Source organism: Sphaeramia orbicularis, chromosome 4 (assembly GCF_902148855.1).
Source record: "Sphaeramia orbicularis chromosome 4, fSphaOr1.1, whole genome shotgun sequence".
NCBI classification, from domain to species: domain Eukaryota; kingdom Metazoa; phylum Chordata; class Actinopteri; order Kurtiformes; family Apogonidae; genus Sphaeramia; species Sphaeramia orbicularis.
The window spans coordinates 36,607,747-36,630,722 of record NC_043960.1 but is presented as its reverse complement, the minus strand read 5'-3'; the positions used below and the strand labels follow the sequence as shown (position 1 = coordinate 36,630,722).

At 38.4% G+C, this 22,976-nt stretch overlaps 2 protein-coding genes across 5 annotated transcripts; one reads left to right on the top strand and one right to left on the bottom strand.

Moving 5' to 3' along the window:
• Nucleotides 1–2,890: 2,890 nt before the first annotated feature.
• Nucleotides 2,891–9,599, bottom strand: ankrd29 (ankyrin repeat domain 29). 4 transcript variants are annotated; one of them, XM_030133112.1, is made up of 10 exons: nucleotides 9,421–9,599; nucleotides 8,685–8,795; nucleotides 8,338–8,436; nucleotides 7,447–7,545; nucleotides 7,108–7,206; nucleotides 6,664–6,762; nucleotides 6,430–6,528; nucleotides 6,137–6,232; nucleotides 3,390–3,488; nucleotides 2,891–3,312 (listed from the first exon to the last, which is right to left on the bottom strand). In XM_030133112.1, the coding sequence occupies exons 1-10, from the start codon at nucleotides 9,430–9,432 to the stop codon at nucleotides 3,229–3,231; spliced, it is 897 nt and encodes a 298-aa protein (XP_029988972.1). In that variant the 5' UTR covers nucleotides 9,433–9,599; the 3' UTR covers nucleotides 2,891–3,228. The 4 variants fall into 4 exon arrangements, with proteins under 4 accessions (XP_029988972.1, XP_029988973.1, XP_029988974.1 ...); XM_030133113.1 differs by having other exon boundaries at nucleotides 7,447–7,512; XM_030133114.1 differs by lacking the exon at nucleotides 9,421–9,599 and having other exon boundaries at nucleotides 8,626–8,791.
• Nucleotides 9,600–9,924: 325 nt separating this feature from the next.
• Nucleotides 9,925–13,783, top strand: cts12 (cathepsin 12). The gene is made up of 8 exons (XM_030131306.1): nucleotides 9,925–9,974; nucleotides 10,768–10,904; nucleotides 10,994–11,113; nucleotides 11,248–11,412; nucleotides 11,501–11,722; nucleotides 11,804–11,972; nucleotides 12,270–12,375; nucleotides 12,467–13,783. Exons 1-8 carry the CDS (start codon nucleotides 9,944–9,946, stop codon nucleotides 12,564–12,566), a joined length of 1,050 nt encoding a protein of 349 aa, XP_029987166.1. The 5' UTR covers nucleotides 9,925–9,943; the 3' UTR covers nucleotides 12,567–13,783.
• Nucleotides 13,784–22,976: the final 9,193 nt, after the last annotated feature.

The window sequence follows — 22,976 nt, the reverse complement described above, 5'->3', positions numbered from 1 at the left end:
ATTATTATTTTTTTTTTTTTGCACTGAAATTAACTATCTGAATTTGTTTTATACTGAAATTAAGTATCTTAATAATTTGTCTCTGAATTCAACGATGTTATAAATTTAGAATTAAAAAACACAGGTGCAAAAATTCAGATGCAAAAAATTCAGATACTTAATTTCAGTGCAAAAAAATTCAGTGCTAGAAATTTAATGGCTTCAAAATCTGATGACACATATTTATTTCCATATAAAATTTGAATAAGTTATTTTTACTTTTCTCATGAAATGATTATGACAATGTGATTCTATGTGACACTAAAAACACAAGAACATTTTAGTTTACTAAAACTGATGCCAAAAACTACAGTCTTCAGTAATAATGTGATAATAATAAGAAATATGTGATATAAAAAGACTTATTCTATTGGGAAACATACAACTGATTTGAGAAATACGTGTTAATACAAAAAATAACTGTATGAAATATACACTATTGCCCGTAAAGTTGGAATAATATATTTTGTCATGGACAGAATGTGACAATATGATTTATTTTTGATAGATAAAGTGTAATTGGGACTCAGTACAAAATCATTGCATCTAGTCAGAGGTTATTATTGATATGTATAAAGAGGTATAAAAAGAGGAATGTGTCTGAAAAAGACTCTGTTGGGTGTCTGTAAATTGGCTTAAGAGTCTAGTTTCAACCAGCTCTATATGTAAAGTATCATGAGAGAAATTTTGTCATGATTTAGCATTATATAAATAAATTTGATTGATTTGATTGATTGAAAACAAAATTATTCCAGCTTTATGGCCAATAGTGTATATGTGCGTCACCCTCCTTGCACTCTCTTCGTTGTGTATTTGTTACTTTGTTTACTGTGCAACAACTCTAAAACTTTTATGATCGATCGTTATATTGTATTGAATTTGTTAATTTTATTTAATTTTCTAAAAAATTCTGTCTTAATTTTAAAGTAAACGTCCCATTTTTTTATAACCTTTACTTAATCTCAGCGTATATTGAGATGTAGGCCTAATTTGCAATATAACCGAGAAAACACAGGAGTCAGTGGAAATAAAAACAGTTAATTATAAAAACAGTAAAAAACGTAACAAACAACCTCGGTCTGCAGCTACAGAGGATCCCCACCCTGTGGAAGACATCTTGTCTTGTCCCTGTCCCCAAAAAGAGACATCCAGTGGACTTTAATGACTACAGGCCTGTAGCCCTCACTTCACACTTAATGAAGACACTTGAAAGGCTGGTCCTCTCCTGTCTAAGTCCCAGTGTGAGGGTGCACATGGATCCTCTACAGTTTGCATACCAGCCTAACATCGGTGTGGATGATGCTCTCATCCACATGTTACAGAGGGCCCAGGCACACCTGGACACCTCGGATGCAGCTGTGAGGATCATGTTCTTCGACTTTTCAAGTGCCTTCAACACGATCCAGCCGGGGCTGCTTGGTGTGAAGCTGAGAGAGATGCAGGTGGAGTCATGGATGGTCTCCTGGATCATGGACTACCTGACCTGCAGACCACAGTATGTGAGACGGCAGAACTGTGTCTCAGGAAAGGTCCTGTGCAACACTGGAGCACCACAAGGGACTGTTCTGTCCCCCTTCCTCTTCACTCTGTTCACATCAGACTTCCAATACAACTCAGACACCTGCTTTCTTCAGAAATTTTCTGACGACTCAGCAGTTGTCGGTTGTATCAGAGGAGAGGAGAAGGGGGAGTACAGGGGCCTGGTTAAGGACTTTGTAAACTGGTGTGACCTCAACCACCTCCAACTGAACATTTCCAAGACCAAGGAAATGGTTTTGGACTTTAGAAGGAAGAGGTCCAGACTGGTGCCAGTCACCATTCATGACACAGAGGTTGAAGCTGTCTCCAGTTACAGGTACCTTGGAGTCCAACTGGACAACAAGTTGGACTGGTCCTGTCATATGGAGACTCTGCACAAGAAGGGGCAAAGTAGACTTTATTTCCTACGGAGATTAAAGTCTTTCAAGATCTCCAAGCCTCTTCTGTGCAGTTTCTACCAGACTGTGGTGGCTGGTGCCCTTTTTTTTGGTGTGGTGTGTTGGGGAGAGGGAGCTCGCATTTCTGACAGAAACAGACTGAACAAACTCATTAAGAAAGCGAGCTCCATCATTGGGACTGGACTGGAAACAGTTCAGCAGGTGGCTGGGGTGAGAATGCTCAGGAAACTGGACTCTATTCTGAAGAACGCATCTCACCCATTGCACCATCTTGAGGTGTTCAGAGAGAGCACCTTCAGCCACAGACTGATCCCCCCTCGGTCCAAGACTGAACGCAGTAGGAGGTCCTTCCTGCCGGCTGCTATTAGACTTTTTAATATCGCTGTGCGATAAATTATTATTGTATGCTGTGCATACTTAGGTGTGTTAGGTGTTTTCAGGTTTTTGTATTATATACATTACTTGTATTGTACATATATATATATATATATATATATATATCTATATAGATATATATAGATATATACATCTTCTATTCTGTTTATTATTTATTTGTTCCATTGATGACTGTTTGTGGGATGTTCATGCGATGGGTCAGAGTGTTTTTCTTCTTGTACTGCTGCTGTTGTAACAAAGCAATTTCCTGCAAAGGATCAATAAAGTATCTATCTATCTATCAAACAGAAGTGAACAGAATTACACTCAGAAAATGGGGATTCATTTGACAGAACAAAAACAAATGGTAGAGGACAATTCAGTTCAATGATTAAAACCACCTACAGTTTCCAGTTACTAAATTATCTGGTTAATGTTTCTTTCTTCCACAGATGTCACTTCCTAAAAAAAAAAAAAAAAGATAAGGAATTGAAACACACACACACACACACACACACACACACACAGAGCCATGTCTGCATTAATTAACAAATGTACACTTTATTACATTTATTAAAAAGGCAAATAAAACGTGTGCAAAATATCTACAAATCTTACAACACCTTTGGTAAACAAAAATAAATGCATTTAGAACAACATAAAATGATGCACATGGCAGACAAATGCATTTAGTTGTACATTAAGTTGACTCTATATTTAGTCCAGGTTAATTCAACTGATAAGAGCTACATTTTTCAACCTAAAGCAAGCGCCCTGTAGAGGCTGTAGTAGAATAGATTTTATATTGTGTTATTTTCCTATCAGGACACATCAGTGCGATACAGGGGGGAAGTGAAGGCAGCGGTCTGGGCAGTCATCAGCTGTCTCCATTTAAGATTTTTGGATGTAAAACCCTAAGGATGCGATCATTCTTTGTAAGATCTCCAGGGAGTTCGTCATTCTGCAAGAGAATAGGAGTCGATTAAGATGTTTTTTCTTCCTCATCCGATCCTTCAAATCCATATAGTCTATGTTTACCTTGTTGGGTAACATGGGGTCAGCGTTGGCCCCAAGCAGCAGCAGGACGGCTTGAAGATTTCCACTCAGAACTGCAGCATGAAGCACAGTTGAGCCATTCTGAAGACAGGAAATATTTGTTAGGAAACACAAAAGAAATGCTCAGACCTAAACTTTAACAGCCACATTAAATCAATAACATCATCAGCCTTTTATCATCTCAAAAGCATTGCCAGAATCAAAGGTTTACTGTCTAAACCAGACTTAGACAGACTTATCCATGCATTTATCTCTAGCAGGTTAGACTACTGTAACGGCCTTCTGACTGGACTCTCTGAACCAGCTGAAGACAGCTGCAGTACATTCAGACTGCTGCTGCTCTGGTCCTGACTAGAACCAGGAAGTACCACCATATTAGTCCTGTGCTCAGGTCTCTGCACTGGCTTCCTGTGGCTCAGAGAATAGACTTTAGAACATCTATAAGTCTGTCCATGGTCTAGCTCCAAAGTACATCTCTGACATATTGGTTCTACAGGGTGGGGAAGCAAAATTTACAATGAACATTTAGTTGTTTTTTCTCAGCAGGCACTACGTCAGTTGTTTTGAAACCAAACATATATTGATGTCATAATCATACCTAACACTATTATCCATACCTTTTCAGAAACTTTTGTCCATATGAGTAATCAGGAAAGCAAACGTCAAAGAGTGTGTGATTTGTTGAATGCACTCGTCACACCAAAGGAGATTTCAAAAATAGTTGGAGTGTCCATAAAGACTGTTTATAATGTAAAGAAGAGAATGACTATGAGCAAAACTATTACGAGAAAGTCTGGAAGTGGAGGAAGCAACAAAAAACGTACCAAAGCTTTTATTAAAGCTCTCAAATCCAAAATCCTAAAGGATCCAACCAAATCCATGAGAAAAATGGCAATTGAACTTGAGGTAGACAACAAGACTGTTAGAAATGCAGTAAAATATGATTTGAAGTTAAAATCTTACACAAGAACACCAAAACACTTGTTGACAACAGCAACAAATCCAACTTTAGCAATTTTTGGGAATCATGTTTATGGCTGCCTCCTAGCCCAGATCTAAACCCTCTGGATTCTGCTATTTGAGGCGTTTTAGAACATGCTACCAATAGAACATCACGCAGCAATGTCGACTTTCTTAAAGATCCTATTAAAGAAGAATGGGAGAAGTTGTCACCCGGCTATTTGAGGAACACTTGCGCAAGTTTCAGGAAGTGTGTGAAGGCAGTTATTGAGAAAGGAGGACACATAGAATAAAAACATTTTCTATTATGTAAATTTTCTTGTGGCAAATAAATTCTCATGACTTTCAATAAACTAATTGGTCATACACTGTCTTTCAATCCCTGCCTCAAAATATTGTAAATTTTGCTTCCCCACCCTGTATATGAACCATCTCGGACCCTGAGAACCTGAGGGACTGGTCTTTTGCTGGTGCCCAGAGTCAGAGTCAGGACTAAACACAGTGAAGCTGTGTTTCAGTTCCATGCAGCTAAACTCTGGAACAGTCTTCCTGATGATGTGAGACAGACCTCTACTCTGACAATGTTTAAGTCCAGGCTGAAAACGGTTCTGTTCAACTGTGCATAGAACAAGTGAAAGGGTTCTATCTGCACTCTTCTCTTTTACTTTATTTTAATTGATTATTATTTATGTTTTATTGATTATGTTTTAATTGTAATTGTGTGTTTTTAACCAGTCTCTTTCCCATTTTTGTAAAGCACTGTGAATTGCCCTGTGTTTCAAATCCCACAGCTCTTGTTGACCTGGGTTGCTTATCACATTTGGTTAAACCGATCATGTCAAATTTGGGTGTTAAAATGGACCCCAATCTTAAACTCAACCGACAAATTAGTGGTGTGGTCAAGTCCAGTTTCTTTCACTTAAGACAGCTTGCAAAAGTAAAATCTGTTCTGCCCAGGGATCTGTTTGAAACTGTGATCCATGCTTTTGTAACTACTAGACTTGATTATTGTAATGCACTTTATGCAGGGCTGAGTGAAAATGCACTTTCCCAACTGCAGCTTGTCCAAAAGGCTGCAGCTCGGCTTTTAACAGGGACACGGAAACATCAACATATTTCACCAGTTTTAGCTTCACTCCATTGGTTGCCAGTGCGTTTTAGAGTTGATTTTAAAGTTCTTCTATTTTTTTTTAAATGTTTGAATGGCCTTGCCCCCTCCTACCTGTCTGACCTGATCCACTCCTACGCCCCCCCTCGTGCTCTCAGGTCAGCAGATCAGCTGCAGCTTGTGGTTCCAAAAACTAAAAAGAAGCTTCGTGGGGACCGTGCCTTTTCTGTTGTTGCCCCAAAGTTGTGGAACCAGTTGCCCTTAGTTGTTAGACAGGCTCAGTCCCTACCTGTCTTTAAATCATGTCTAAAAACGCACTTTTTCTCATTGGCTTTTAATCAATGAGTGACATGTCTGTTTTTTTTTTTGTTTTTTTTTATGCTCTTTTTATCAGATTTTAATTTGTCTTTGTTTTTATGATGGTTGTATTTTGTTGTTCTTAGCCCGCTTTACACCCTGTGTTATCACTAGTTTTATTTACTTATTTAATCCCTTGTTTTATGTTTGGTGTACAGCACTTTGGCCAGCTGTAAAGTTCTTAAAGTGCATTATAAATAAAGTTGGTATAGTATAGTATGGTATGAATTGTGCTATATGAATAAACCTGCCTTGCCTTGCTTCTGTACTGCTGGATTAGTATCAGGAAGAAGGCAAGTTCTACCTTGAGAAGGCCAAGAGAGGGAGAAAACTTGAGGAGCTCTTCAATGACGCTGTGGTGTCCTTTTAAAGCTGCTTTAAATAACGCTGTTGTTCCATCCTTGAAATGCAAGAGAAAGCATGATTTTACCAAACATCGCCAAACATGGGGCTGATGAAACCCTTGAAATACAGTCATGAATACTGTAACACTGGCAGGAGGGATGCTAGTAATGTTTGGGATCACAGGACATAACATCACAACATGAACAATCCAGTTATTTTGGCACTTCTGTGTATTTTACACAAACGACATACTTGTCTGTCAGCATCCCGATCAGCACCACGTAGGAGTAGCACCTTCACCACCTCGCTGTGACCCAGCTGGGCTGCCATCCACAGGGGGGCAGTGCCATCCTGGTGACCACCAACATGAAATGGGAACGCAATGAAAAATGGAGGAGGAGATTAAAAGAAGAGGACAGGAATCTGAGAATATGGGCCAGAAATGCAATTAGGCTTTTTAATGACTGTCCTTTAAAAACTCTTTACCTCTCTGGGCTGGTTAACTTTAGCCCCAGATGACAAAAGCTGACGAATCACAGTCACATGACCCTCCTGGGCAGCGAGGAAAAGAGAAGTGGCACCGTCCTAAAGCATTAGAAAATAATTATGTCACATATAAATATTTTTCTACAGAACTTGGATTAATGAAAAAATGGCAAGAACAGATTTTAAGTACCGCATATAAATGACATACTACTATACTATAGGGCTGTTTTTCCTGCAGAGGACAGACACTAATCCTGCCAAATGTCAGTCATGTCTGACTCAGCAGTCTGTAGAAACCTGAGAGGCTGGATTCCAGCTGCTATGCCACTGTGCACGAGTACCCATCAGGTCCCAGACAGATGGAAAAGCCTACAGGGTCATTCATGTGACATTCAGAGGAGACAGGCCTGAGAGGGGTGACAGTGTGGGTGCAGAGAGGCTCACATTCAGCTGGTCGTGGACGTTGGCACCATTTTTTAACAGGATGTCCACCACTTTGGACCGTCCATACTGAGAGGCGACAGTGAGAGCAGTGCCACCGTCCTGCACACAAGAAAAACAAGCCGGATCAGTTTTCTATTTTTAGCCACAATGGCATACAATTACAGCACAAAAAAGTAGTTCAAAGTAACGCCTCCCGGTGTGTAACAGCAGTGTTATTTGCACATCATTTTGTCATCTTATCTTTACGTGAAGCATTCTGAATCAGATGAGAGGATCACAGCCTTTTCCACAGCAGTATTATAAATACCATAACAGATGTCGTTGTGCCCTGCAGCATACCTTAGTCTGGAATTCAGTAGAGGCACCAAACTCAAAAAGGAGCTTCACAATGTCATGGTGTCCCTGCTGTGAGGCAAAGAACAAGGCTGTAGAACCTGTCTGGAAGGGATGACAAAAAAAGACACAGCTCTTTTTTCGTCTTGAACGTCACCTCAACACAAATGACAGATGTTGACTGCACATTGTTCAGGCCTCTTCATAGGCTTCCATTTTATTGCTTGTGCTGCAGTTCGTGTATTTTTTATTTTTTTTTTAATTCTTGATCCTATGAGTGCGATGTTCATCAGCATATTTTCTTTATGGACAAACTGCTTTTTAAACATGCAACATACATTACTGAGGGTTTGTTTAACCCTCAAAGACCTGAACAGCCACCACTGACCAAAAGCATGATCTACTGCTCTGAAATGTAATCTAACCATGTCAATACATTTGAATAATTCAGGTAAAGGAAGTTTTTTTATAGTGTTATTGACATTTGATATGAACTATATGGACGTTCAGAGGCTCTGTAGTTTGACTCAATACAGTAGTTGTAGATATTTGTGTTAATGTGCAGTTAATGATGTATTTTGCTGAAAAAGTCACTTTTTTTCCTGTTTTCTGTTTTGATATAATGACCTTCGAATGTATGCTGAGCTTTAATGAAAATCTACATAGTAAGTGAAACATAGGAAAATATTGGCTTTTCACTAAAAAATACAGAGGATAATATCATAAATATTATAATTAATGGTGATATATCTCCTAGGTGGGGTTAAATGCAGAGAAAAATTAATGCTCTAGATCTTTAGGGGTTAAACACACACCTTATATTCACTGAATTCTGATTTACAATCCTAAATTCTCTACAGCTTAAACAGGTTGAGGGATTATTTTTCCCCATAATACCTCTCTCTGATAGTTGATGTCAGCTCCTTGCATGATAAGTTCTTTAACACAGTCATAATGGCCGCTGTATGAAGCCACCATCAGCGCTGTGGTTCCATACTGAAAAGAAATACAGCAACAGTAAATTCGTACCCTTTGGTGGTTGAGTTGGATGTCAATGTGGCGATGAAACTGCTATATCCTGATGGAAGAACCTTAAAACTGAAGCTGATGGTTCTTACACACACACCCACACACACCAAACATGCATGCACCACAGGTAAGGCTTGAAGCTCTCTGTCTTCCTACCACAGGTGGGTTATGGTTAAAGCGTGCAGCGGATCAGCCAGGGCATGCAGCATCCGTACACTGTCTCTGCAGTCTGCGTCCACACGCCCGCTGTTGAGCAGAAGCTGAAGTAGAGCCAAGTTCCCCTTCCGTGCTGCCCAAAACACAGCATTAGCCAGGGGTGTTTCCTTCTGGAGGGTAAATACACACAACAACCATTGACCAAAAACCACTATTAAAGTATTACACACATACAGACTGAAAAGGGCAGAGGTTCATATACTTCATGGCTTAATGTGTATGGATTTAAAGGACAGGTAAGCCATAAATCTACAAGACAGGTGAGCTATAAATCTGGTAGCAGCTGATCAATACCTGCCTGTTACAAAGGCACAAACAATCATACACATACATACACACACATCCTTCCTATGTCTTCTCTAAATGGATCAAATCCCTGATGCTTTTCTTGCATCCAACAGCCCATACACACACACCCACACACATGTGGACTTAGTGAGTATAAATAAGTTAAGCACAAGTATATCCAGAGGCAGATACATTACAATTCCCACACACCAGTGCATGCACACGCACACTGTATCACTGCATTTAAGTCATTTAAACGCAATAAGCAAATGTAATCCCAGCTCACGTCTGTTTCCTCCTGGTGCTTTACACTTAAATGCACCACGTTATTAAATAAACCCTGTAAATGATGGAAAGCACAGAGCAGAGAGAAAGCGGTTGATCTGTGTTCTCATTGAGGCCTCCTTCTTGGTTGAATGCCGAGAATGATGGAAAAGTCTGGTTTACCTTGAACGACATCCTGCACACCTCACGCGTGACTCATGTTTCTTCCTGCGCACTCATTCATTAGAGACGATGCTGGGACACGTTCGCTTATTTTTGCCGCACTGTGTTTGGGTGTTGGCGGCGCCGTTCGTGGACATAATAGCAGGCAGACGGTCAGCTGAGCTCATCCTCTGCAGTGCATATTCTGCAAACAGGCACGGTGCGCACCACTGGGGGGCGCTGCTGAACGCACACGCAGGCTTCTGGGAGCGTAAAGCCAGGTGTGGAAAGTTACATGTCAGGTGTTATGGTCAATTATAACCCTGTATTTGAGGGATTTACTATATTGCAGCTTTTGCTCTCTCTTAATGATAATAGAGGTATATATTTTTTTGTTGACTAATGTTCTTCTCAGGTGCTGCCATAAGTGTTGATTTAGGGATTCAGTAAAGTATAGTGAAAACATGCATGCATTACAAAGCTATATAAGGAAGATGAACAGGGAATCTGTTAGTGTATCACTGAACAGAGTTGCTCTCAGAACATGGGAACAAAACAGACTCACATCTGTGCAGGTAAGATGAACACAGCTTTTTATTTGATACAGATTGCAGTCATGGGAAAACTGAAACCTTAAACCGGAAGCTTTCACTCAAATACCTGGTACATTTAAGTGCATCTTGCTGAGGGGAATGTTGATGCTGATGTAGTACAATATTCTTTTATGGTTTTTCCAGCTATTAACCCCCCCCGCTTTGATAATGAATATATTCTGCTGAATTAAGTCAACTGAATTTTAAATGTTGAACTCAACCCTTTTCATTACTCACACTTCAGGGTTTGTGTTCGCATCCATTAACATTGTATAATCTTCATTTATAAACCATGTGACACATCTAAATGATATCTTTTTTTTTTTTTTTTTTTTTAACAAGTGCATAGTATTAACCTTCCCCCATGTCAAATATGTGAACTGGAGACCTGACAACTTTTGTGCTTTCAAAGTTTTACTTTTTTCAAGGTATGCAAAGTAGCAGATACACCCTTTTCATCTAAAATGTCAGTGAGGAAAATGATATATAATCTTTACTGTTGAAATTAATACATTATTATTCTACAATGACACTGACACCCAGCATATTTCTAGTCAGTTTACAGCCTAGTTGACTTTGTGCAGTCTGTCAGTACAATACAGACTACAGTTCTTTCTAAAAGCTGCTTCAATTTTCTTGTTGTACTATTTAACTGAAATTCAACAAGTGGGAATTGTAAGAAGGAGTAATTATGTGTGGGTTGGAAAAGATAATTATCTTTCAGCATTAAATGCACTGTTGTTGTGAACCTGCTGTGATGCTGTTGTTGTTACAGTTCAGCAGATCAGCTTTTTGCTGAAAGCCACGCTGTTGTCTGTCCTGCTCAAACAAGTGGCATCAGATTCAGATGAGCTACTGCTGTCTGAGTGGGAGATCTGGAAGAACACCAATGGCATTACCTATGATAAAATGGTTAGTTTGACTTCACAATTTCAATGTAAGTAGCAACAATAATTGCCTCTGATTCACTTTTCTTTGATGTGCTTCCTGTCATTACGTAGGACGACATTCAGCGGAGGGCCATCTGGGAGGAGAACAAACAGCTGATTGAAGACAATAATCAAGGGTTTTTTAGAGGGATGAGGCCATTTACTATGGCCATGAATAAATATGGAGATCTGGTAAAGAGTAATGTCTTCCTCCAGAAATATGCTAATAGTTCAGTTCAGTTGTTGTTTGTGAATTGCTTCATCAATCAGATGAATGATGTAAAATTATCAGAGAAAATCTGTCTTTGTCTTCTTTTAATATATAGACAAGTCAAGAATATCAAGTTCTGCAAGGTGCTACCATAGACGCTCAGTTCGTGAGGAGAGGGAGGAGCGTCTCAGCCCGGAGACTGCGTAACAATGCTAGGAAATTAGATGGTTGGTTTGTAGACTACAGGAAGATGGGTTACGTCACTGAAGTCAAAGACCAGGTGAGATGTTTCCAGACTTAGTCCAGGTGAAACAGCATGAATCATGATCACCTTTAAATCAATGTTGTTTACTCTGTTCTCTTCACAGGGTTACTGTGGCTCATGTTGGGCTTTCAGCACCACAGGAGCTATAGAAGGACAAATATACAAGAGAACAGGTCAACTTATGTCTCTGAGTGAGCAGAACCTGGTGGACTGCTCCAAACCCTTTGGCACATATGGCTGTAACGGTGCCTGGATGGCGAACGCCTATGACTATGTGATCAGCAACGGGCTACAGTCCACGAACACCTACCCATACACCTCAGTGGTCAGAGTTCCTCTACAGCAAAACAATTACAACAGTGAATTGTTCCTGACAATAGCATAATCTTTATATATTTCTCAACAGGACACCCAACCGTGTTACTACGACAGCAGACTTGCAGTTGCCCACATCAGAGACTACAGGTTTATTCCCAAAGGGGATGAGCAGGCTCTGGCTGATGCTGTGGCAACTATTGGGCCCATCACAGTTGCTGTTGATGCAGATAATCCCAGCTTCCTGTTCTACAGCTCAGGTTAATTATCTCAAAATACCCCATCAGAGAATAGGCGTTAAAAAGGAGGAACATGTTTTTATTTGTAGCGACAAGTCCACAGATAATTATCACTGAACTCATCCAATTATCACCTGAAAGCCAAAATAAACCTAAAATAAGGGTGAATATTGATTTGCTTTGTCAGGTGGAGATTAATAAATGCTTGTTTTACTGTGTATTTGCTGAATGTGTGAATAGAGCATGCTCACGTCCACAACTTTGCTGTTCCCATGTGGCCAAAGAAAATTAGTAAATGAAGATTTTGATATCTTCCAGGAATATATGATGAGCCCAACTGTAACCCCAATAATCTTAGCCACGCTGTGCTGCTGGTTGGCTACGGCTCTGAAGGAGGACAGGACTACTGGATCATCAAAAACAGGTACACAGGAGCCATTATAGGAACATATATTCACTTGTAGAGTTGTTTTCCTTATTTAGTTTTAATATCTGATTCTGTTTCTTCCTTTTAGTTGGGGTACAGGCTGGGGAGAAGGAGGCTACATGCGAATGATCAGAAACGGCAAAAACACTTGTGGAATTGCAAGTTATGCTTTGTACCCAATTCTATAATTCTGATAAACACTGAAGAGTTGAATATCATTCGTCATGCAGAGGACTGTCAATAGAGCGCCTAAAAATACCAATAGTCATTGCTTACACAAAGCATGTCATGTCAACTACTCATTATTTATAATTTCTGATGTTTTGTACAAATACTGACATTAGCTGAAAACAACACAGAATACAAAAATGTGGCAACTACACAAACAGTGCCCTCTTATCCTACATTTTACTAATAATAAAACATGACAAACAGTAAAATAATTCAAGTACAATTAGGTAAGTTAGGACACAAGTGACAAAAAAAAGTGAATTAATCATAAATGAAAACACAATATTCTCAGGGATTTTGCTATTTCGGCCTTTTTTTGTGAGGAATGACTAAGCTAATAATGAGTTATGTGAGAGAATGTTCCATAAATATTGCTGTTTGAACAATATGACCGATTTATTTTACCACCTTGACTATGATCTTACAGGTAAAAGAGGCTGACTAGTAGTAGATTGTCAAGGCCAATGCAATAATAATCGTTTAGCTAGAAAAGGCTGATTAATCATCTAATATCACCCTCCTGTCACATCAAGTCAAAGCCGTAAACACTTACATAAATAGATGAATAAATGAGGATCACTGAACATTGAACTCCAACTTATTAAACAATAATATGCACTGTGAAAATGTAGCTGAGAACAATTTTTTAATCTATTATATTCCCTCAAAGTCAGTAATTCCTGTGAAGAAACCCAATATTATTCATTCAAGACAAGATCTAGCTCAGACAATAGCAAATAAAGTAGGTCGGGATGTCTTAATTTTGAATTTTTAACAAATCACGCACTGTTAGTGGAAGCTAAATGTTCTGTTCTTTGTCTTTGGTGTTTTTGATAAGTAACATGTCTTTATTAGACTGGAAATGAACTACATATTGCAGAAGGAAATGGTTGGAGGGATGGTGGTGGTGCAGGACACTCATCATAAATAAATTCATATCTGAAGTTTTTGGTTTCAATGTTTCAGGCCTCAATCTAGATCTTTTTAAGATAAGGCTACAAAGCTTAAGCTTGTATTTTCAATGGAAATAATGTTTTTTTCCCCATCTATTTTTCACTGTAATATTCTTGAATTTTTAACTACTGTAAAGACTTTTCTACTACTTCATCTGGGATCTTTTGAACTGATAGACTGACTAAGCAGAAAATAATAAAGTGATTTCACTTTTCATTGTCTTTGACTTCTTTGACCGTTTACAGTATTACATTATTTGACCAGGCACAGTTTACAAGCTCCCCTTTTATGCACCTGCTGTGCTTAAGAGTGAAGAAAAATATTTACAAGTTCAACCACACCTATTTGAACTTTGAACCCAAGCTGGCCCTGGCCCACACACACACTCAGTGTTTCTTTTAGTTCAGATCTTCTTCATGTTTCATATTAAAAGCTCCAAGGTTCACTTGCACCAGAGGGTTAAGAAGAGGAGGAGCCAGGTTGCTGCTTTATTCATTTTAAGACTTAACACAATAGCTTATAATGCAGCGGAATAAATGTTTGATTTATAGTGTAGCATGCTTGCTTTTGTTCTATTTTGTTCCGGTTTGTACATCTACTCAGAAACATCCAGAGTGTGTGTATCGCAAACACACTCAGAGCAATCATGTGGCACAAAGCAGGAAAAAGTTCTGTGATCCTTCCTTCAGTAACCAGACTGCAGGTGCACAGGTAATAGCTTTTCTATTTATTACAGGTTTCTTTTCCATTTGATTACTTTGCAGGATGTTGTGCAAAACAAGGCTCAGGAATCGTATATTGCACTTGAAATTGCTCCTGTCTTGAGTGGTTAAATGTGCTCTGGCTCACTATGAGACCAGAATTTTTGATTAAACCTTAGGAAAAAAAGCTTTTACTGAAAAAGATGAAAACTTCTTTGTGCATGCAGTACTCATCAAAGTGCATTTATAAATATATCATTAGCCACATAGCGTAATTGCCTAACTCATACACAAATGGACAAAAGTATGTGGTCACATTGAATTCAGGTGTTTCTTTTCTAACAGGGGTCTGGGCTACAAAACAATAATGACAAACGTCATAATATAGTTTTATACTGAGATAAATATCATTGCATTGCATTAGTTTGTTTGGTTTAAATTGTTATCTTTACTTCCATAATGCCTCAGAGATGGTTTTTACTTAATTTCTCTCAACATTAATGTTTTTTTATCCTTGACTATGATTTTAAATGTTCTACCTCTAAATTTCTAAAAGATTTTTTCATGCCCTGATTGTATATAATAATTTTCTACCACAACTACCCATCTACTTTCTTCACATCTCACTTTGGAAGAAAAATCTCCCATTAAACTGTAACCCTTTCATGCATACTGGTCACTACAGTAGACAGTTATTCTACAGCTGTTCTCTTATATATTCATGGGTTTTGTTGTTTTAGTTGCATATCCGCCAACACATTAGACACTTATGCATCATCTCATATGCTGCAAAAAGTTACTGTAACTTTGCTGTTCTTGATAAACCTGATCTGCAGCAACATGTCTGAGTATAAATCAACTGCTCCTTGTTATTAGACTGTAATTAACAGTTTTTTGGTTTTTTTTTTTGCATATTATCTCCATGAAATGAGTAATAATTAGTATTAGAGTATGTTATAAAGTGAGAAAACATCAGATTAGTGGCATGAAAAATGTTTTTAATTTCATAGTTTTCACACAGTATATCACTTTCTAATATTGTGTTTTAAATATATGTTTCTTTGCTTCAAAAATTAAACACATGGTATCCAGTTCAGTGGACATTTTTATAACACCATAAAAAATAGGTTAATTAAAAAAATGTCAATCACGTTGTTTTTTTTATGCCTAAAGAGGAGTAAATAGACAGAGGAAAAAAAAATCTTGACTAAGGTTTTGATAATTCATGCATCAAAGGGTTAAGGAAATATTCATGTTTATAAACTATATGGACAAAAATATTGGGACACATCATGTCTACAGCTCGTAAGTTGTCCTGTTCATGCTGATCTGACATATAAACATCAATAATAATAATCAATATACTTATCACAATATCTATATTATGAAAGCCAAGTGGCCTCTGTGTGTATGCGTGTATGTGTGTCTCAGGATTCACACAAAATCCGTACAGAGCTGACTGCTGCAGTTTGGCATACTTATGTATTTTTGGTCAAGGAACAGACTAGTGAAAATGGCAAGTTGATAGGACCAATATTTTGGGAGATATTAGTAATTTTGGAATACAGTAGCCTTACAATCACGTTGCTATACCCAAAATGCTTTAGCGATAACTGCTGGACAAATGCGGTACAGCATGCATGAATATACAACAGCATAAAAACTACCACATCTAGAACCCATGAATTTCCATGGGTCAGCAGACTAGTAAAACTATTTTATAACACTTGTCATTATTGTATTGTAGCCCAGACCCTGTTAGAAAAGACACACCTGAATTCAACGTGTCCCAATACTTTTCTCCATTTGTGTATGAGTTAGGCAATTATGCTAGAAGGCTAACAATATCTGTTTCTCATTGTCTAACACCACTCCTTCATTTGCAACTCAAACAAATGTACACATGTATTTTCTCTGTAACAAATGTATCTGAAAAGTACACAACACTCAAATGTTACTCACTCTGCAGTGTGTAACTCTACACCCCAGATAACAAAATCATTATGGCTTAAATCTGGCCCAAAACTGGCATGCCGTTTGGCAAAGTTCTGGGCGGATGTAAAAAATAGGCAAGCCAAAATCAAACCAGAAGGAAGCCAAAATTCACTCAAAACTAATTGCGGACTTCCAAAATATGGCCATAATTGTCCCAGAAAAGCCCCAAATCCCCATAATCCAGCCAAAAAGTAGCCAAAACATGCCATACCATCCCTATACTTGATCCTGCTCTTTGCCCAGTCTTTTGGTTAACCAGACATATGCCATAACTCAGCCATATATTGCTGGTGCCTCCATATCTATTATGGATAACCTTAATCATACCACAGTTAAACCTAAAGGTTTTCTTAATGCCAAAAGAAAGCCATAAATGCCAAATGTATGCCATAATACTGCCACAATATTTGCTCTCTGGGTTAGTTTTCCTTTAGCCAGGTCTGAGGTGGACAGCAGTTTGTGTATATTTGCTGTTCTTCATTTGACAGTTCAGCTCTTTGTTTCAACGCAGACATGTAGTTCAGGATTCTACAGAGAGTGGAAGGGACTGAACAAGGGCCAGTGTGTGCCATGTAGCTGTAATGGACTGTCCTCAGAGTGCGATAAACAGACAGGAAACTGTGTGGTTGGTCATCACACACACATTCACTTGCTGATTTACGGCATATTTATAGATTTCAGCTTTTGTGTCTACATTGTATGATGTGTTTTACCCAAATGACCTACAGAACTGTCAGTTCAATACTGCTGGAGACCACTGTGAAAAGTGTAAAGAGGGTTACTATGGAAACGCAGCCACCAGGACCTGCCGTGCCTGTCCGTGTCCCTCCACATGGAACAAGTCAGTCCCCATTTAGGATTTACTCTGCTTCAGTGTACAGTAAGCCTAATCAACTGATTCTGACTCATAGGGAATGTTCTGATCTTCTTTTCTTCTTTTTGTAGTTTTGCTTTAGCTTGTCTTGACATCGGTTCTGGACAGGTCGAATGTCTGTGTAAACGTGGTTACCATGGAACCAAATGTGACAGGTCTGTCTTCTATTCAGGAAATGAGACCCAATTAACCCTTTCATGCATGAATTATGAGAACCTTAACCAAGATTTTTTTTTTCCTGAGTATTTTTATTCCTCTTTAAGCACAAAAATGATCTTATGAACCTTTTTTCTCATGGAATTCCAAAAATGTCCACTCAGCCTGATACCATGTGTTTATTTTTCGAGGCAAAGACACATGTATTTACTGACGTACTGTGTGAAAACTATGAAATAAAAACATTTTTAATGCTGCTAATCTGATGATTTCTCACATTTGAACATACTCTAATACTAGTCACTAATCACTTCATGGAGATAATATGCAAAAAAAAAGTCTTTTTGTTTAAAAAAAACCCTCTGTTAATTATAGTCTAATAACAATAACAAGCAACTGATTTACACTCAATCATGTTACTGCAGATCAGGTTTATCAAGAACAACAATGTTACAGTAATGGTATGAATTATTATTAGGATAAAATAAGCCAATTATCAGTGCGAATCTAAGATTTTGCTTAAATTATATTATTTGTTTTATTATATTATTGTTTGAAACTGTGGCATTTTGTTATCTTGTTTTGTTTCTGTAACATTTCTTCTTGTAAATAGTGAAGGCATAAATAAGCTGTTGCTTCAGCCTACACCTTTTCACCCATGTTTAATATAGAAATCCAAACTGTATATATGTATATATCATGTTCTGTTAAATGGAGCATAAGTGTCCACTGTGTTAGCTGATATGGAACTAAAACAACAAAATCCATGAATATATAAGAGAACAGCTGTAGAATCTGCTGTTCTGCTGTAGTGACCAGTATGCATGAAAGGGTTAAACATGAGCATCATATCAGTAGACCAAAACCTTGAATCCTGTTGTTCACTGCTCAATACAAGCCACATAAATATAAAAGATATAAGATGTATAAAAAGTTTTTCTTTCTTTCCCTCTTTGGAGATGTTCATCCGGTTTCTACGGCAATCCGCTGATACCTGGAGGTATCTGCAAGCCCTGTATCTGCAAGGATGACCCCTTTAACATTTGTGATTCTTTGACTGGAGGTAAATATTGATTTCCACACAAAAATGAGAAAATTTGTATATTTAATGAGGATTTTCCACAATCTAATGATCAGTTAGAAAGGTTGGTTTCCCATTTGTTTCTCCAATTTAAAGAGTAGAGATTACAGACAGCATTGGGATACTGGCTGATATTAAATTAAAAACAAAGGAGGAGAGCGGAGGATTCATACACATCATGTTGACCACTAAAATGGCCTAAATGTGTAAAGATACATATCCATTGTAACTTTTCCTTTCACCAGAGTGTGTCACATCTGGGAACAACAGCTGGGATGATAAGTGCCATGGTGAGTTAATGTTAAAAAGTCAACTCACAAGATGAATGTTAAATACCACAAGCTCCAATGTAGAACTTACACAGACCAAAGAAGATTTTACAGTGCATCTCTTTGTTGTATTTTCTGTCAGAATGTGAAACCTGCCCAAAAGCTTTACTGGATGACTTGGAACAGATGGATGATAGTCTGGGTGGGCTCAAACAGCAGCTGCAGAGCATAAGCACTAACCCTGGTTCTCTCGCCAGACTAAACAACCTGCAGGCTCACATCTCTGAAACCAAGGTGCTGGTTTATGTATCCGTGTGTGAGCTGATCCTTTTGAATATTTTCCAAAGCATTTCCTCAATCCCCTCTAAATCACAGCATGATGCTTCTCCACATTCAGAATGCTTCTCATGTTTGATGCCTTGTAGATTCAGGTCGGGAGGTACGGCACTGCTGTGAGACATCTGGAACCAAAAGTTAAACCGCTGGAAGTAGATGTCCATGTTGTCAAAGATGACCTGAGCCAATTGATTGACGAGGTACTTTGACAGAATATTCTTGGGTTTCAGAACTTACATCACTGTTTGAACACAGCAGGTATTTTTGTAAACTGAGTACCTTACTCACAAAGGTTCAAAAGTACCATTTTCCTAAATCTATTGGTCAGACTGTAAGAATCTATCCATTCATATGTACAGAGATTAGAATTTTATTCCAAGTATGATATAAAGATATAAACAGAGAATGTGCATTCTGTAAGGCACCTTTGGTAAATGCATTGATGTGTTAAGTTCAGAGACAGACTAGTGGCGTTGAAGCTTTTCAGATAAAACTGTAAAAACATTACTGACTTTTATAAATAAAGCCTCCTCTTTCTAGTGCAGCCAAAGATGCTTTCATAAACACATCTGAAAAACTATATATATACTGTCAACTTCCTAGACACTGGAAATGTCACTGAATCCAGAGGTGGTTGTGCTGAACGTGAACAAAACAAAGCTGAAGGCAGAAGATCTTCTCGAAACAGCTGAATTTCTTCCCAAAGCAGTGAAAGGTACTTGACAGTAATTTTTGAGATATATGCTGATTTTCTAACACACATTCTGGATTATTTATGCCAAGACCAGTTGTCTGCTTCCTCACAAGTCAAAGATCTACTGAGTGGTGACAGTGACAGATTGTCTGTGTTGTGGTCTGTCAGACTTGATGAAACACCTAGCTGAGGTGAAACCAGAAGATTCCACAACTCTCACTGAAAAGAACAAAACCAGAATGTTGGAAAAGGCTTGGCACATTGTGCAGCAAATGAGAAAGACAAACTGCACTTCTCAAAGAGACGCAGCTGGCAGAGAGCAGCAGAAGGCACACAAATGTGAGAAATTCCCATTTCACATCTATGTAGTGGTTGCAGATTTAGTCATCTATTTTATGTAAATCTGGTTGCTGAATACGAATAGTGTTCATCATATTACAGATAGATGACAGTGGTAATCTGATACACAATATATAATACAGAGCTTCATATCTACAGTGAAAGGGTCTTTGATTCTGCATCTAAAATCTAAATCTGTCTGATCTTTGCAGTGTTAGATTTTATCAGAACACAGATAACAGCTCCTTCAGAGACCAACCAGACCGCCCTGAATCAGACCTTAGACTCTCTGATGGTCTCTCTGAGGGAAATAGCCAAACTCCAGTCAAACACAGAGGACACAGTCAGCAGGACCCAGGGCCTTAACCTCAAGAGTCATAAAACATTAAACCACCTGCAGGTAACTTGAAATAAGGCTGTCACAGATAGCACAAACCATTTCTGATGTCCTCGATAATCTCATTCGCCTCCTTTCTCTCATCACTTTAAAGCATCTGCAAACTCAACAGGAGAAAGAACAAAGTGTGCTCTTTTCTCTGACTGAAATGACCAAGGATCTGCTGCAGAATATCACTGACATGTTTGCAGAGCTGGAGGAAATGAAAAAAGTAAGTCGTCTTTTACAAATATAATTCCACAAGACAAACATTTATTGACAAGTTGAGTTTGTTGTGTGCCAATTGCAGGATTATGAGAACGATGGAGCTCAGTTAGACGGTGCAAAGTTGAAACTCTTCAAGAAGTTAAACAAAGTTGGGCAAATAAAGAAAAAAGTGGATATTGTCACCAAGGCAGAGGAGCATGCAGAGCAGCTCAACCAACTGGCAGAAGACTTAAAACAGTGAGTGTGAAGCAAATTAAATACAAAGGCTTATACAGCTCACATAAGCAACAAAGAGGAAGCTGGCACATGATATACCATTCTGGATTTTGCAGAGTGCTTTATAATACTACCAACACCACTGACCTGTTGGAGTTCCTGGATATAGGAGCTTATAATGGCATCAAGAATGTCATAGAAAGGGCAGAGATGGCAGCAGATCAGTCTAGAGTAGCTGCTGGTCAAGCCTCAGAGGTAACATTTGCAATTAAGGGGAGGCTTCACAATGCACTGAATGAGCATTTGCAATGTCAAGTATGATTGTGCACCTCTTTCTGTTAAATTAGGATGTGAAGGAGCAAGGTCTGGTCAAAACGGCTGAAAGACTGAAAGACAATTCATCCAACTTATGGAAAGGAGCAAATGAGACTCACAATGAACTCAAAAGTGAGTGCAAAAACATCATTTCAGATAATTCAGCTACATCATATAAATTCTTCATGCACAACTTATTAAAGTTTAACTGCGTCTTCTAAATGTGTTCAATTTCTTCTCTGGAATAGTTCTGTCACATACAACGAATAACCACGCGAGCCGTGTGAATCAGCAAAAGGAAAAAGGAGAATTGCTGACGATGGACATTGCGGGACTCAGTGACAACTTCAAAAAGATTAAAAGAGGCCAGTGGTTGAAAGGAAACATAAAATGACAGATTATGTTCTATACCTTCACCACTGCTGATCATATTATTCTTTTCATTTCAGATGACACAGGCGTGCTGATAGCATCTGCAAAAACAGCCGCCTCTGATTCTAACAGTACAGTCAGTTTTATCGCAGAGAGACTGAGGAACATCAGCCAGGAAGTGGACAAAATAAATCCTACCAACCTCAACAGGAGTGTAGATAATATGTTAAATGCAGCAGAGCAGGCATGTAAGTGTGACATGGCCTTTCTTGATCTTAACACTTCACAGCAGTTTCTATATCTATATGGGTGCTTCTGTGAAACTGGTCCCTAAAAACAGGACATGAGGGCTAAAAATTCCAACCAGATGTAGACTAATGTTATGTGGCAAGTTTGGAAGCACTTTGAGTCTTTTTTAAAAATGAATATTTACTGAGATAAAAGAGAAACTATTTTTCAGATAAAGCACATTTTTATATTTTTTATATTATTTTTTTAATACAAAAATCAGCGTGTAACAGTGAAAAGGATACGAAAATTACGCACTATTATTTTGAATATCTTTTTATCCTCTCACAGGTATATTTGGGGATTGAACTAATTATGCAAGGCAAAGTGTTTCACAAAAATGACCAGTGTTGCAAAAACACTCACGATTTATTTGTGTTTAAATGGGCAGGGTCTGTGTGTAACATGAGTGGACACGATGAGTTACACGTGAAATCTGGAACGAGACTGCTGATTCATGAAAAACCCGCATGTCTAGATTAGACAAACCACTAGGCTTGTCAAATTTAACACAGTGTTTTTATTTATAGCACTATATAAGACCATTTCAAACCATGTTTTCCAGTAAAAATGCACCGACACCTTGGTTGCTTTTCCTATTCCAATTTTGGTCCTATTTTTGGTCCCAATACTTCATTAAAAATTCAAAAATTTTGGGATGGCTCAGAGCAAGAGTATAATTTTTTTTTGCATTTATCTGAGGCCATCATTAGATACATCCTGGGGGGAAATCCTACAATATAATGCACGTTCTGTGTCCAATCGATCGATGTTGCAGCACAGGAGGGCGTTTGTATGGATTTTCCTCAGCCTTCACAGGCCCGATCGCCGGCAAACTTGAGAAATGAATAGAAACATTACCTGACTATCTACTAGGCACAATTTAATGTCTGTATTCAAATGTTGTGAGGTATGCTGGGTGATTTTAGCCTCTCTCTACTTTGAATTTTTCCTCCCTGCTGCCATACACCATTTTAAGAAGTGGTTATGCTGCCGTTCATGAAATTTCTACTGCTAGCAGATGATGCTACAATGTGAAGGCTGCAGTTCACTACCGCTGTATGAATTTAATCATGCTTGACAGGCCAAACAAATACATGCTTTTCCCTTCATGCCTCACATGTTGGCTCAAATTAGTACCTGCACAATGCATGATTAAATAGTAGTTTACAA

What these genes read in the sequence shown, in the direction of transcription:
- ankrd29 (XM_030133112.1), bottom strand. An exon ending in CTACTGAATTCCAGACTAAG is followed by an intron (nt 7,207 to 7,446) that starts GTATGCTGCAGG and finishes TCTTGTGTGCAG; the next exon opens with GACGGTGGCACTGCTCTCAC. An exon ending in ATCGGGATGCTGACAGACAA is followed by an intron (nt 6,233 to 6,429) that starts GTATGTCGTTTG and finishes TTGCATTTCAAG; the next exon opens with GATGGAACAACAGCGTTATT.
- cts12 (XM_030131306.1), top strand. Translation starts at nt 9,944, where the DNA reads ATGGGAACAAAACAGACTCACATCTGTGCAG. An exon ending in TCACTGAAGTCAAAGACCAG is followed by an intron (nt 11,413 to 11,500) that starts GTGAGATGTTTC and finishes TTCTCTTCACAG; the next exon opens with GGTTACTGTGGCTCATGTTG. An exon ending in CTTCCTGTTCTACAGCTCAG is followed by an intron (nt 11,973 to 12,269) that starts GTTAATTATCTC and finishes GATATCTTCCAG; the next exon opens with GAATATATGATGAGCCCAAC.